The 14,147-nt window shown below is 43.7% G+C and overlaps 1 protein-coding gene across 1 annotated transcript in view; it reads left to right on the top strand.

Annotated features, from left to right (window-relative positions):
• The window catches only part of rnf213b (ring finger protein 213b), a 32,597-nt gene that overhangs the window by 2,468 nt on the left and 15,982 nt on the right, over positions 1-14,147 (top strand). The window contains exons 4-24 of the mRNA XM_005725937.1: positions 12-223; positions 546-752; positions 841-1,054; positions 1,150-1,205; positions 1,278-1,443; positions 1,529-1,678; positions 1,950-2,048; positions 2,192-2,320; positions 3,618-3,786; positions 3,882-4,049; positions 4,246-4,395; positions 4,491-5,119; positions 6,010-6,169; positions 6,276-6,493; positions 6,590-6,733; positions 6,833-6,985; positions 7,389-8,652; positions 8,740-8,924; positions 9,025-9,177; positions 9,796-13,593; positions 13,679-13,815. Coding sequence (XP_005725994.1) covers positions 12-223; positions 546-752; positions 841-1,054; positions 1,150-1,205; positions 1,278-1,443; positions 1,529-1,678; positions 1,950-2,048; positions 2,192-2,320; positions 3,618-3,786; positions 3,882-4,049; positions 4,246-4,395; positions 4,491-5,119; positions 6,010-6,169; positions 6,276-6,493; positions 6,590-6,733; positions 6,833-6,985; positions 7,389-8,652; positions 8,740-8,924; positions 9,025-9,177; positions 9,796-13,593; positions 13,679-13,815 — 8,561 coding nt within the window. The remainder of the gene's footprint in view (positions 1-11; positions 224-545; positions 753-840; positions 1,055-1,149; positions 1,206-1,277; positions 1,444-1,528; positions 1,679-1,949; positions 2,049-2,191; positions 2,321-3,617; positions 3,787-3,881; positions 4,050-4,245; positions 4,396-4,490; positions 5,120-6,009; positions 6,170-6,275; positions 6,494-6,589; positions 6,734-6,832; positions 6,986-7,388; positions 8,653-8,739; positions 8,925-9,024; positions 9,178-9,795; positions 13,594-13,678; positions 13,816-14,147) is intronic.

Below are 14,147 nucleotides of genomic sequence, written 5' to 3'. Positions count from 1 at the left end.
ACTTGCTCCAGATCTTAAAAGGAGAGCCGAAGGAGAAGCTCCCGAGCTCCTGCAGGGACACTAGTCCTCTCGTTCTGGGGCTTTCTGTTTTCATGGTTACCCAAAGTTGTAGCATCAACCTTGGAGTTAAAGGCTGGGCTGAGCTGTGTCTGCTGGTCTCACAGTCTGCACTGGACAACAAAAACCTGGATGGGTTGCAGAGTTGTTTCACAATCATACAACAGTAGGTTTTTACAATCTTTAAGAAAAGTAATTCTTGGCCTGGTTAGACAACAGTTTCTCACTGACAAACGTTTTGTTTGTTTGTTTAAGAAAAATCCATCTAATTGATGTGAAATACATGTTGCTGTTTGCTACATTTTATGGACTAATAAAAAAGCAGCATAGCAATTCAAAGGCTTTAATTACTTTAAAAACTAAACAAAATTAAATGAAACTCCACTTCTAAGTTAAGTTAACCTTCATCTTTAAACATTATCTTGGTGTGCTGATTGAGGTGTTGACATTTGAGCTTGTATCCTCACATGGTTCGGTTTCCCCCTCAGCACTGTGCTGGGTCTGATAAACTGCTGTGCCCAGTACATGGTGGCAGAGGTCGTCCTGCTGGTTCCTCTCCTCTTCAGACTCAGACAGCCTGGAGCTGATGCAATGAAACTGGGTCCCACTGTTGAAGAAGAGAACTGGTCTGGACTCCAAAGCATCAATTTCAGTGGATTCAGAGAGAATGTCCAGTTCTTTCCTGACAAAAGAAAGTGAGTCTGTCTCAAACCCATCGTAGCTTTCTTTATTTCCCTGAAGTGTTGATCTGATTTACTGAGTTATTTCATTTTCCATCCACAGGAGGATGCTCTCTCTGATCCAGGAGCACTTATCACTGGCTACAGAGACGCCTCTGCTCCTGGTGAGCTGGTTATCTCTGGTTGCATTTCAGGACCTTCCTGAATTTTCAGACGTGACAGGAGTATCTGCAGAACAGCTGATCCAGAGTCTGTTGTACAGACTGAGAAAATGTGGTGAAAGATCAGATTTAAAGAAAGAGGAAGAGATTTTAAAGGTGAAAAACCCACTTACTTATTTTAACTTTGTAATTGACCTTGTTCCATCTTTAATACAGTCCTCTGTGATCACCTTTGTTCTTCCTACATGCAGCATGCTCAGAAGTGCTTAACCCACATCCTGCTGAAGGTAGACAGAGAGAAGGACAGGTAATGACACCTGAAATGTGCTTGATACATTCTGGTGTTGTGCTTTTTGTAACTTTAACTTTGTCTCTGCAGAATTATTGAAAGTGAAACCATCAAACATGCATTCGCGAGCAGCATTGATGTTGCAAATAACACGTGCCGATTAGTGCGAATCGTCCCGTGGTACCAGGCCATCGTCCTGTCCTACCAGCTGGTGCTGAAGGTGGCAGAGATTTTGGAGGCTAAACTGAGAAAAGAGGTAAAACCCTACATGTTATATGTCCCATAATGCCTCAGTGTGATCTGTTATCTTAAATTTGTTATCTTTGTTTTGTGTCTTCTAGTCCAAAGAAGATGAGTTTGAGACCTTAAAGCAGCAGCTTCTGAAGGACTTGTTTGCAACGCAGGACCGAATCAGAGAGAAGAGAGACGAACTGCTTTCAAACCCGCTCCTGACATCATCAAAATCACTCCGCTATCCAAAGGAAATCGAGGCATGTAGCAAACACAGCTGATAAAATCAAACTACGTTGCTAATAATGATTTTTAAATGTATTTTTTGTTGGTCAATAATTGCACATTCTAAAGACATTACTGAAATGTAAAAAAGGGATCCTCGATAATGTAACTATAATCTCTTTGCACTTATTTAAATGTAATCTGGGCTGATATTAGTAATTTATTCTGATTAGATAATCAGAGTTACCCATCAGCCCTGCCTCTAACCACTCAGTTCACCTCGTTTAATGCCTGTGATGTTATCAGATGTGGGACGCGCTGCTGAAGGTCGAGTGCTCTTCTGAGGAAGTTTCATCCCGCTGGAGGCAGAGCCTGGAAAAAGACCTGAGGAAGAGGGTGTCCAAGGTCAGGACCCGTGCACCGATCGGTGTCAGACCAACATTACTGGTCTCGTTTTAGAAACACCTGAGCTCTATTCTTTCAGACTGCTGTCGGTTCAGCATGCAGATGTTTTCCCTCTGAACTCACCCGAGCTGTTTTATTTACAGATAAGTGACGAGGACAAAGTCATGCTCTGCTGCCTCGAGTCGTCTCAGACTGCATTAAGTAAAAACCATGAAGTCATACAGGCCTGTTTGGACGAGCTGTGTCGCTCTGCGATCAAGGCAATCTGCCAGGTACACTGTGAATTAATAAATGAGTCAGAGCACAGTTTCAATATTCGCTTTTAAAACCTTTAAAGAGCACTTCCAAAGTTATAGACTTTATTTTCTTTTAGCAAACGCGTAGAGATTAAGATGCACTTTTAAGTGTTTTAAGAGACGTAATGATCACCAGGGTCACAATGTAGTTCAGATCAAAAAGCAACCGTACTTTCACGGCCAAGTGACCCCTCGCTCTCTCCCACAGTCTGTGTCTCGAGCTTTGACTTGTCTTTTCCCTACATTACACTCAAAAACCTCAGAACAACAAAAAATGTAACAGAGAGCTGGTTTAACAAATCGATCAGTTGATAGATATGATTTTAAACGTAACCTTTTATTCTATGGTGCCGAGCTAGGTCAGTTAGCTTTTAGCAGGTCAAATGTAAGATTTGGTTTTTGTGTTTTTAATGATGATCTCTGAGCTACAAAACTGATTAACTGGTTTCTCGTTCATTTGTATTGTTAGTTTATTACATATTAGTTTCACTATATAATATGATATAACATTTATACATTGTAACAGTAGTCAGGAAAAGATTTGAGGAGTTCGGAGCAGGAACTACGCACCCAAACTTCTCTCACAGTAGTGTAGACGTCCATGTCAACACAGGCTCCTCAGACTAAGGGCCTGATTTACTGAGTACAAACTATTTAAGCTCAGTGACAGGGTTGTGTGTAAGAGAGAACGCAGAGATTTTTGCACCTGACTCTGTTGTTTATGCATTTCAGAGAGTTCCTCTATCAGGACACCAAAAATAGGGCGGGGAAATTTAAAAGAAAGGTGAAAATGACTTGCTGACATTACTGTTTACGACATGCAGTTTACTGCTAACGGCACCGATTTTTAATGCTGAAAAAAGCATGTTTTTTTGCACTTGATATTGCCTATAACATTGCCTGTGAGCTTTATTTGGAGATCGTGCACACACTGCATTTTGCCCCATTTAGGAAATCTGGCCATTGCTGTCTTTGCAAATATGACCCTATTAAAAAAGACTAAAACTTAAGATACATATTTTTGGTTTAAGTTAACTAAAAGGTTCATTTTTGGTTATAATAAACTTTTCTCTCTCAAAATTTGTAGTTTTTCTCCAGTAAAATTCTTTTTATGTGAATGTAAAATGTCAGCTTTGAATAAATGTGTGGCGTTTGGACTTTAACAAGACTCACTGGAAAATTTTCCCATTCACATTAACGTCAGTATTGATAAGTGAACCACTGTATGTAGCATACATTATGAAGAAGGAGAGTAAACGTGTTCTGTTTTTAGAGAAGGCAGGAGGGAGACCTGATGCGAAGTCTGACCTCTAAGGTCAGATCAGCACTTCCTGCTGCTGTTGTGTCTGCTGTGGTGGTCGAGTCAGCTGCACGGTTCAGAGACAGCGTGGTGGTTCAGCTGCTCGACCCTCAGTCCGCCGTGAGCCATCTCCTGTTGAAGGGTACGTCATTTCTTTGCTCATTTACGTCTTCTTTAAATTTTTACTCGCTGCTGTTCGGGTTTTGTGATGACTGCGGTGTTGCTGCTTTGGTCCAGGTGACTGGAAGGCGATCCAGGTGGACGACACCGCAGGGCAGGTGGTCCACAGCTGTGTGGAGGCCGTACACTCTCTGGAGGGCTCTCTGCTTCAAGGAGACGTGGCTCTGGGAGACCTGCAGACTTGCCTGAAACACCGGGAGCAGTTTAAAAAGCTTTTCCAGCAATGTGAGAACCATCAGAGTCTGCTGTTCCTTCATTCTGTTTTTAATAATCTCACACATCCTGTCCTTTATATAAATGAGATATTCAGAAGATTTAAGTACAAGAGGGATGCAAAGTTAACTAATTTTCTCCGTTTGCCTCTTTAGCTCATGCTTGCAAACTGTCTTGATTAATATGAGCTGCATCGTGTTTTCCACAGACAAGTCAAACGCTAAATCTGAGAAGGTTGCTGTCAGTGCAGACGAGGTTTTAGCTCAGAGAGAGAAAGATCTGAACACGTTCGTGCAGAGGAAACAGCAGATTGACGCTCTCATAAAGATGATAGCAAAGGTTACAGAAAGCATCACAGGTGAGTTGAATGTCGTTCATTTCATCATTTTAAATATTTTTGCTGTGTGGTGGTTTAATGGCTTCTTCACACTAACATGGTTCTTATGTCAATAGTTCCTGAGATGTTGGCCCTGGAGGAGCAGCACAATGCAGCTCTCCACGCTGTGAGCCTGAACAAACTGATGCTTGTTCAGCCCTTTGATGCTGAAGGCAAATTAAAGAGTGCCGGCTCTCCACGCATCCTCTGGTATAAAACCAGTATGAATGTCTTAAAAATGGCCACAGAGATGCACAAACTGCGAGACAGCAACCTGATTCTGTCCTCGTGGGTCAAAGGAGCTGCATCTTTGGCAGCCAGAAATCCCTTCCAAGCTCCTGTTTCAGTGAACCTAACACAGGTCTGCGACAACATCTGGAACCCCCTGCTCACCGAGTTTGGTGACCTCGCCGTGAGCATTGCAGAAGCAAATATCACTTTTAGGCAGCTCGATCAGGTTTTGCTTGAGTCTGGGGACCAGGGTGATGGGAAAATCATAAAAACAGAGCTGGGTCTGATGTCGGAGATGTTTTCTGAGGCAGGCGGGTCCAAACCTGAGGTCAACTGGATGGAGATGAGACTCGATCAGATCCAGAAGTATAGACAGCTCCACGAGGCGGCGGCTGCAGCCAGCGCCGTGCTGAAGATTGCAGGAAAAATGAGGCTTTCTGGAAACTTCACTGAGATCGAAACACTCAGTCAACTGGTAATACTTTATGAATATTACTATTTACTTAAAGCATGTTCTCAAAGTCTCGTTGACGTGGTGACCAAAACTGAAGACGTTTAATATATTTGTGTAGGAAAAAAATATACGCGACATTTTCCAGAATTTGTTTTTAACAGTTTCTAATGTTGTAACCTGGAGTTTCAGTCAGGCATCAGCCTGGAGGGACTCTCGGCTTCTAGCCCTTACAGAGCCTGGAGGGGTTTTTTGGCTCATTCTCCTGCTGAAAAAACAAATGTATTTCCCTCTGAGCTTGAACTAGATGAGACTGTGTGTCTCTGCAGGAACAGTGGCAGTAGCAAACCCCCAGACATCATCACAGCTCCTCCTGCACATGTGCAGATGCCATTTGTTCACCTTCTCTGTGTCATGGCAGTTTTCTTTTTCTTTTTTATCTCAAGAAGGCGGGGCCTCACGTAGCACTTTCATCACACAGGCCTGCTGATACAGTCTCCTCCCAAGAGCTTTTACTTATATCTATTTGCTGCTTGATCTTTGAAAAGCAGAGAGAACATTTCTGGACCTACTGACCTTCATGTATTAATGTAATTAGTGTATTTAAGCTCACTGAGCAGATCTTGCCACAATGTGCATGTTTACAGTAGCTGAGTCACGCTTCTTTATTTATCTTCTGCACAACTGAACTGAAGTTCTTAAAACCATCAAGGAGCAACTTCACGTGCTAAATGTGTGCAAAGCTCTCCTCATAGTTTTGGTGTCTTCAGCTATCTTGACTCCTACTGTAAAAATAAATACTAAAACAAGTGATATTTGTTGGATAAAACATAAGTTACACAGAAGCCCAAACATTTATATTGATATTAACTAAATAATGTTTCATTCTATGACGATATTTGTACCTTTCACAGAAAGAGGACAGCTTTAAGCGCAGGGCTCTGAGCTCTCTGAGTGACGACCTGTTTCGTGCCAGACAGCAACTCTCCAAGGTCACCAAGCAGCACACCGCCTGTCTGGAAGAGTTTCTAGCGAGCCAAACTCTTGTCACCTGGGTCAAAGAGAACCTTAAAAGTAAGGTGATCTCATGAAAAACACAAAGCGTCCCTTTTTTGGTTATAAATAATCTTGTGGCCTTGCAGAAGATGCCTCCATCCTCACTTTGTTCTCCCGTCAACAGACATGAGTGATGTGAAGGTTTACGTGGATCTGGCTTCCATATCTGCTGGAGAGAACGACACAGAGATCGATCAGGTGGCCTGCTTCCATGATGCAGTGATGGGCTATGCCCCTCTGCTCTACTCCCTCTCCCCTCAAGCTGGCTTTAATGAATTCATGAGGTGTGCTCGGCAGGTGTGGGACGCCCAAAGTAGAGATGAGAAGCTCCCTGACAAACTGGTAAAAACTGGTATTTACATCATCTCTCTTATTTTTACGCCTACATCCTGGCTGATGTTGCAAAGCAGCTATAAGAGTGTTTGGTTTGGTTTTCAGAGCGAGTCTACCCGCTTACTGAGCTGGCTAAAAGCACTGAAGGAGACTCACGGCTCTGTCGAGCAGTCCTCCCTCTCCTTGGCTTCCTCTATTAATGCTAATGGAGTTTATCACATAAACTGGTCTGATAAAAACACACAGAGGGTGAGTGCACAGTGTTCCTTTGACAAACAGAATATGGGGCTTACAAACTGAAGTGATTTTCAAATTCTTATTAGTCAGTTTTTTCCGATTCCTTTGCAGAGATGTCTTCAAAACATGGTGAAGGTCACAGTGAGAAGCAGCAGAGAGGAGAAGAGCTACAAGCTTGAGGATCTGCTCGAGCTACAAAACAAACTCATGCTCATGTCATCCAAAGGGGAGCACGGCAGAGAGCAAGTCAACAGGTTCACAGAGGTCAGCGGCTTTTAAACGGTTAAATTATGACTCTTCTCAGCAAAGGAAACTCACTGGAAGGTTCTCAGCTTCTTTATTGTGTTTCATCTTATTTGTCAGACTTGTGTACCTGTTGTGTCCTCGAATTAAAGCTTTTACACCACTTTTACAGCTGAGATAATAGGATGCAGGAGATCTCAAAAGTATTCAAGAAAAAAAGCAGACCCTTTTAATGTACTCTTGGTTAGCATGACGATAAGTCATCATATCTGACACCATCACTAGTTTTTTGTGCAATAAATGCAGTTCTGTCCACTGACACTAGAACCTAAGCTAAAGAGAGTTAAACATTTTAGCTGTAGACCCGGTGTCTGTGGTTTAGGATAGTATTAACTGTAAAACTCCTGCTGCCATGTCCTCGTAGGTTTTTGAGGGAGTTCAGAGACTGGGCACCATCCTTCTTCAGATGCAAACATCTGGGAACATGCTCTTCAGAGACTGGCACGCTGAGGTCGAGTGCTGCCAACAACAGCAGCCATGCATCAGAGTCACCTTCTTGTCCCTGAAAGATAAACGGATGACATACTACGGTGGGGTGACAGCGCAGCTGCAAAGCCTTGCGCAGTCCATGGATACGTGCCAGAAGGAATGGCGTTCCTTCATCAGCAGCATGCGCTCCCGCTTTGGCTTGCTGAACCACTACACCTCGGAGCAGATGGTTTATTTGTGCCACTGGATACACAAAGTGTGTCAACGCCAGGCGTCTGTTCCTCAGCAGTTATGGCACTTACTGTTTCCCATAAAACCCGAGTGCACGCCAAATGATGTCAGACACGCCTACAGTAATGCAGCAAGAATGAGCTCGAACGCTGATGAGTTAGAAGATGTTTCATCTGATGACGACGACACGTATTACGAACCTTCAAAAGATCTGATGCCAGCACAACAGGCTGAAGTGGACATGAAAGAGGTTTCCGACTTGATGGAGTTTTCTTCGGATGATGAAGAAGATGAAGAGGACAGTGTTGAGAATCTCTGGCAGCAATTCAAAAAAGACATGAGTCTTTACCTGAGTGAGTCGCTGGATATCTTGACACTAGCCAACTTCCTCTCATGCCTCTCTGAGATGAACCAGCAGCACACGATCAGAAACCTTCTGTCAGTTCTCCAGGAAGGAAAGCCCAATCTCGTTCTGTGCCCCATTGGGGAGGTTTTTACCACCACCCTCTCTTTTTACACGGACAGTCCAGAGCAGCCTCTACCGTCTGTTGATGAGGTTCTAGTCTGCAGAGAGGAAACCACAGAAGAGGAGGTGGAGATCTTTCTGCGCCGTGCTCTGAGTCAAGGCTCCAGACAAAACTGCCAGAAGATATACTCTCTGGTGAATCCAGGGCTGCTGGGATATGATGTCAGTGTAGCTTTAGGGGAGATCTTCGACAGTCTTGAGAGAAGTGCCGGCCCGCATTATCGTCTGGTCATAGTGAGTCCGGTTGTGCACCAGCACAGATACGTGCCCTCTTTCTTCAGCAATGATAAAGTGCAGGCTGGTGTGGGTATAACAGCCGACACTGCCAGGAAATATCTACATCACCACTTCACAGAAAACATGCTTCAGCAAAACCCCGTCACACGGGTTTCTCCAGACAAGCTCTCAGTCTGGATTGTGTCATCTGAGCGCCCTGCAGTCGGTAAGGACAACCCCTCCTTGCACTAAAATTAATTAAAAATGCAGTTCAGTTACAATATTTAAATGTTGGCATCTTTTCTTTTCTTAGGGAAATCCCTTTACATTGATCGTTTGTTTGAGAAGTTCCAGCAGATATCTTCCAGAGCAAAACATATCAGCCTCAAGCTGATTGAGCCATGCGTTGACATAGACTCACTGATTAGGAGTCTGTCAGAGAAGCTGGAACCTTTGAGAGAGCAGGATCCTGTCATTCTGCACATTGACACTGCTGGAGTAAGTATGCAAGCATTTACAGCTGCAGGCCGTTTGGTCTGCTGTTGCTTGTGCTTGTCTTGACAGTCTGTCTTGTTTTTTCACTTTGGACACCTCTCAGGTTCGTTCAGGTTTGGAGGAGCTCTTGTTCCACCTGTTAGTTCTGGGGTGTTTGAACGACAGCCATGGCATGCTGTGGAGAAGAAATGTGGCTCACTTAATCACAGTTGAGGTCCTGAAAACATATGCATTCCCCCCAAATCATCAACAAGAGGTAATGAGCTTTTTAGACCCTCATTGAATAGAACTTCAGAACTCGTCACACGTCACATTTCATGTCTTTAAGAAAAACTCATCTTTTTAACTAGATTTTTTTTTATAAATGGATTTAACTTTGAATGCTAAAATATTTTAGATGGTAAAGAACTCATACAAAACCATCATGTGTAAAAGATTGATATTGCCTGTTGGTTAGTGAAGTTGTGAAACCTCATGATGAGTCTTTTTGTTGTCACAAGTGAGTGGTGAATCTTACCACAGGACTCTGAATTTGACGGTCGTTTAGACTTTTATATATCTGGATGCTTTGCAACCGGAGGAGTTGCAACAGTAATGTGGTAGTGTAACAAATTACTTTCCCTACCAAGTAATTAAGTACTATATTGCATTACTTTAAATAAAAGTAACAAGTAATGTGCAATACATTTTTTTGAGTAACAACTCCAACATTGTCTTTGAGTCTAGTATATTTTAATTCAGTGCCCTAAATCTGCAAGCTTATTATATCTGTAAACTTTTAAAAGGTTCAAATAAATCATTTGCCGATTTGAGAACATTTTGGGAATCGCCTGTTGATTAAATTTTTTCTTTAATGTTTGATTTTTTCATGCAGACGAAGCTTGGACTTCTTGATGTTTTGCCCACCATTCGTTGTAGGCCTCCAAGAGAGGTGCAGTTATTGGCCAATCAAAGGTCATTAAGAGTTAAGACCTTTGATCCACTGATGGATGGTCAGGAGTTTTGCAGTGAGGGAATTCAAAGACCCTATCAGTACTTAAGGCGTTACAAGGAGAAACAGGATCTGGATCATTTTAACTACCAGGAGGGTTCCAGAATGGGGGATCCCAGTGACTGTCTCAATCTCTTCCTGTCCTACTGTGGAATGCAAGATCCATCCTGGGGTGAGCTGAAGAACTTCTCCTGGTTCCTCAATGTGCAACTGAAAGACTGTGAGAACTCAATTTTCTGCGATCGAGAATTCCTTGCTGACCAGCTTCCTGGTTTCAAAGGGTTCATCGTAAAGTTCATGATTCTAATGGCAAGAGATTTTGCCTCGCCATCTCTGGACATGTCCGACGAGAGTCCCATGCCACTCATGAAGAACAGTCAGGAAGAGGAACTTCTGGCCCGTCTGACAATTCGTAAGCGCTGGGAAAATGAGTCTCATCCATACATTTTCTTCAATGCGGACCACATGTCAATGTCTTTCCTCGGCTTTAATGTACAAAGTTATAGGCAAAACACACTCATTGCAGTTGATCCTCGCAGCAGTGCAGTCCTGATACATGATGTGATGTCACAAGAGCTTTTTCAAGGTTTGCAGCGGCAGAGGATATCTCTCACTGAGGACTTTGATCAGTTACCCCGGGCAGACAAAATCAAAAGGATTTCTTGCGTTGTTGGAGCAAAGAAAGGAATTGCAGACAAGCGATTTGATCCAGACCCTACCTATGAGCTCACTGCTGACAATGTGATGAAGATGTTGGCCATACACATGAGATTCCGATGTGAAATTCCTGTTGTCATCATGGGTGAGACTGGCTGTGGAAAAACCAGATTGGTTCGTTTCCTTTGTACTCTACAAAGGGAGGGAAGATCAGTCGAGAACATGGTACTTGTTAAGGTGCATGGTGGAACCACTGCAGAAATGATCTACAGGAAGGTGAAGGAGGCCGAGGCACTTGCTCACCAGAACCGTGTGAAGCACAATCTAGACACCATTTTATTCTTTGATGAAGCCAACACCACAGAGGCCATTTTTGCCATCAAGGAAATCCTGTGTGACCGAACAGTGAGAGGACAACCTTTGAAGGCTGACAGCGGTTTAAAAGTAATAGCTGCCTGCAATCCTTACAGGAAGCACTCACCTGAAATGGTGGAACGCTTGGAACGTGCTGGATTGGGATACCGAGTGAAGGCTGATGAAACAGAAGACCGCCTTGGCAAAGTCCCTCTAAGGCAGCTGGTCTACAGAGTTCACCCTCTGCCTCCTAGCATGGCTTCTTTGGTGTGGGATTTTGGTCAGCTGAGTGATTCAACTGAGCTTTCTTATATCCAACAGATTGTCCAGAAGAAAGTTGCTGACCATCATTTGCCACTATCATGCAAGAGCATCATTTCAAATGTGTTAGCAGCCTCCCAGAAATACATGAGAAGTCGTAAAAACGAGTGCAGCTTTGTGAGTCTCAGAGATGTGGAGAGGTCCATGAAAGTGCTAATTTGGTTTTACCAGCACAGCAATGTCCTTTTCAGCAACTGCACCCGTCTCAGTGAGGATGATAAAACACTAAAGTGCCTGATTCTTGCAGTTGGAGTCTGCTACTACCCATCTCTGGTGAACAAAGAGGAGTACCTGGATAACATTTGCAGGTACTTCCCGGATTGTTACCGCTCTTCAGATGCACTGCAGACAGAGATTTCTTCCTGTCAAGACTTCTTCCTTCAGAACATACAAACCAGGGAGACTATAGCCAAAAATGTTGCACTTAAAGAGAATGTGTTTCTCATGGTGGTTTGTATTGAGCTCAGGATCCCACTCTTTCTGGTTGGCAAGCCAGGCAGCTCCAAGTCACTTGCAAAAACTGTGGTTGCTGATGCCATGCAGGGACAGAATTCCCACTGCAAGCTATTCAAGAATCTCAAGCAAGTTCATATGGTCTCCTTCCAGTGCAGCCCTCACTCAAGTCCAGAGGGCATCATAGGAACATTCAGGAACTGTGCTCGCTTCCAGAAGGATAAAAACATGGACGAGTATGTGTCAGTGGTAGTGCTTGATGAGATAGGACTAGCAGAAGATTCTCCTCAGATGCCACTGAAAACCCTTCACCCTCTCTTGGAGGATGGTTGCATCGACAATGACAAGCCAGATCCACACATGAAGGTCGGCTTTGTTGGCATCTCCAACTGGGCTCTGGATCCAGCCAAGATGAACAGAGGGATATTTGTGTCCAGATGGGATCCAAGTGAGGATGAACTTGTTGAAACTGCCAAAGGCATTTGTTCATCCTCCAACCCAATTCTCCTGAAAATCAAACACCTCTTCCCAGCTTTGGCAAAGGCCTTTCTGAGCATCTGTAAGGAGACCTCCAAGAATCAGTTCTTTGGCCTGAGGGATTATTACAGCCTTGTCAAAATGCTCTTTGCTGCAGTCAAAACTACACAGCGTGAGCCGGATGGTGAGCAGATGGTAGAGGCCATCTTACGTAACTTCAGTGGACAGCCAGAAGGTTTTGACCCTGTCATATTTTTCCAAGAGATTCTCCAAGACCTTAAAGAAATTCCAAGACCAAGCACCCTGCAAATGGTAAAAAAGAATCTTGATCATGGCACCACTGAGGAGAGCCGGTACCTCCTTTTACTGACCACCAACAATGCAGCTCTCCATATCCTTCAGCAACAAGTGTTTGCCAAAGGAGACAATCCACAGCCAGAAATCATTTTTGGTTCAGGATTCCCAAAGGACCAGGAATATGCCCAAATCTGCCGTAATGTGAACCGAGTGAAAACATGCATGGAGACTGGACGTACTGTCATCCTCCTCAACATGCAGAATCTCTATGAAAGCCTCTACGATGCCTTGAACCAGTACTATGTTTACCTCAGTAAGCAGCAGTACGTTGATCTGGGTCTTGGCTCCCATAGGGTCAAATGTCGTGTTCATACAAACTTCAGACTGGTGGTAGTGGAGGACCAGAAGAAGGTGTATGAGCACTTTCCAGTGCCCCTTATCAACAGGCTGGAAAAACACAGAGTGGATAGGAGCACCGATCTGGAGCTGTGGCAGCACATAGTTCTTGACAGACTGAGAGAGTGGGTGAAGGAGTTCTCCGGCGAGGCGTCAGAAGATTTCAAACAATCTGACATTTTTATTGGCTTCCATGGTGATGCCTGTGCCAGCGCTCTGTTGCAAGCCCTGGAAAGGAGAGCACTAAGAGTGGAAGACACTCAAGAAGCACAAGGCACTCAAGAAGGACCGCAGCAACAGGGAGAACAACACAAAACACTTGAGACAAGCACGCAGAAAGATGTAATTCAGCTGGAAGATGATCAGGTGGGTGATGCAATGGAAACAGATCAAGAAACTGAGACATGTGAAAAGAATGATGATGACTCCATTGAGGTATGTAATGAAAACAAAGTGATGCCAGAAAGTGAAGCGATGATGGACGCAGAAAGTGATTTTGAGTCTGCAAGACAAAGTGAGGAGGACGAAGTCTTGGATTTAGCCAAAGGTCTCTTGTTAAACTGTGCCACTCCTGATGCCGTGGTGAGGCTCAAGTATTCAGATTTAGCAAAGCAAGAAATAGACAAACTCCAGAGATTGTACTTCCAGCAACAGCATCACCACTCACTTCGGGATTTTCTGGAAGATTGCTTGAAGGTGTATCAGGAGTCCGGCAAGTTTCTGGAGGTAAGGCGCAAAACAAACCTCTAGTTTGTTCTTCATATTCCTTACAGTCTGTTTACTGCACTGTGTGCTTTGTGGTTCTGCATAGGTTACTACATTCTCCAGCTTGTTAACCAAATCAGATGTCAAGGTTGTAGCCCACGCTCTAGGACTGCACACAGACAGGATCCTACTACTGTCGCTCCACCAGTTCGACACTGAAGTCTCTTTCTGCAATAAAATACGGTAACGATTTTTCAAATAAAGCAGGATTTACAGCGTTTTAACGAGTTATTTTTCAATGAGATCTTTGTGCAAAATAAAGCTGCTCTCCCATGAGTCTCGACCTGCCACTGAGCTCCATTTTGGACCACAGTTGGTATTCCTTGTGTTACTCTGCAGTATTGGAATAGTAACACGTAACACGTATTGATTAAATCCAGGCTGCCATAGGGCGAGAGGCGGGGTGCTGGACCTGGACAGGTTGCCAATCTCTCACAGAGCTAAAGTGAAACCCAAGTTATTATTGTAATTGAAAAAAAAAACCCCAGTGTAATTTCAAGTTTTAGTTGATGATG

The sequence above is a fragment of the Pundamilia nyererei genome, unplaced genomic scaffold (assembly GCF_000239375.1).
Source record: "Pundamilia nyererei isolate P.nyererei 1_Seehausen unplaced genomic scaffold, PunNye1.0 scaffold00017, whole genome shotgun sequence".
NCBI lineage: Eukaryota > Metazoa > Chordata > Actinopteri > Cichliformes > Cichlidae > Pundamilia > Pundamilia nyererei.
This window is presented reverse-complemented; position numbering and strand designations above follow the sequence as displayed.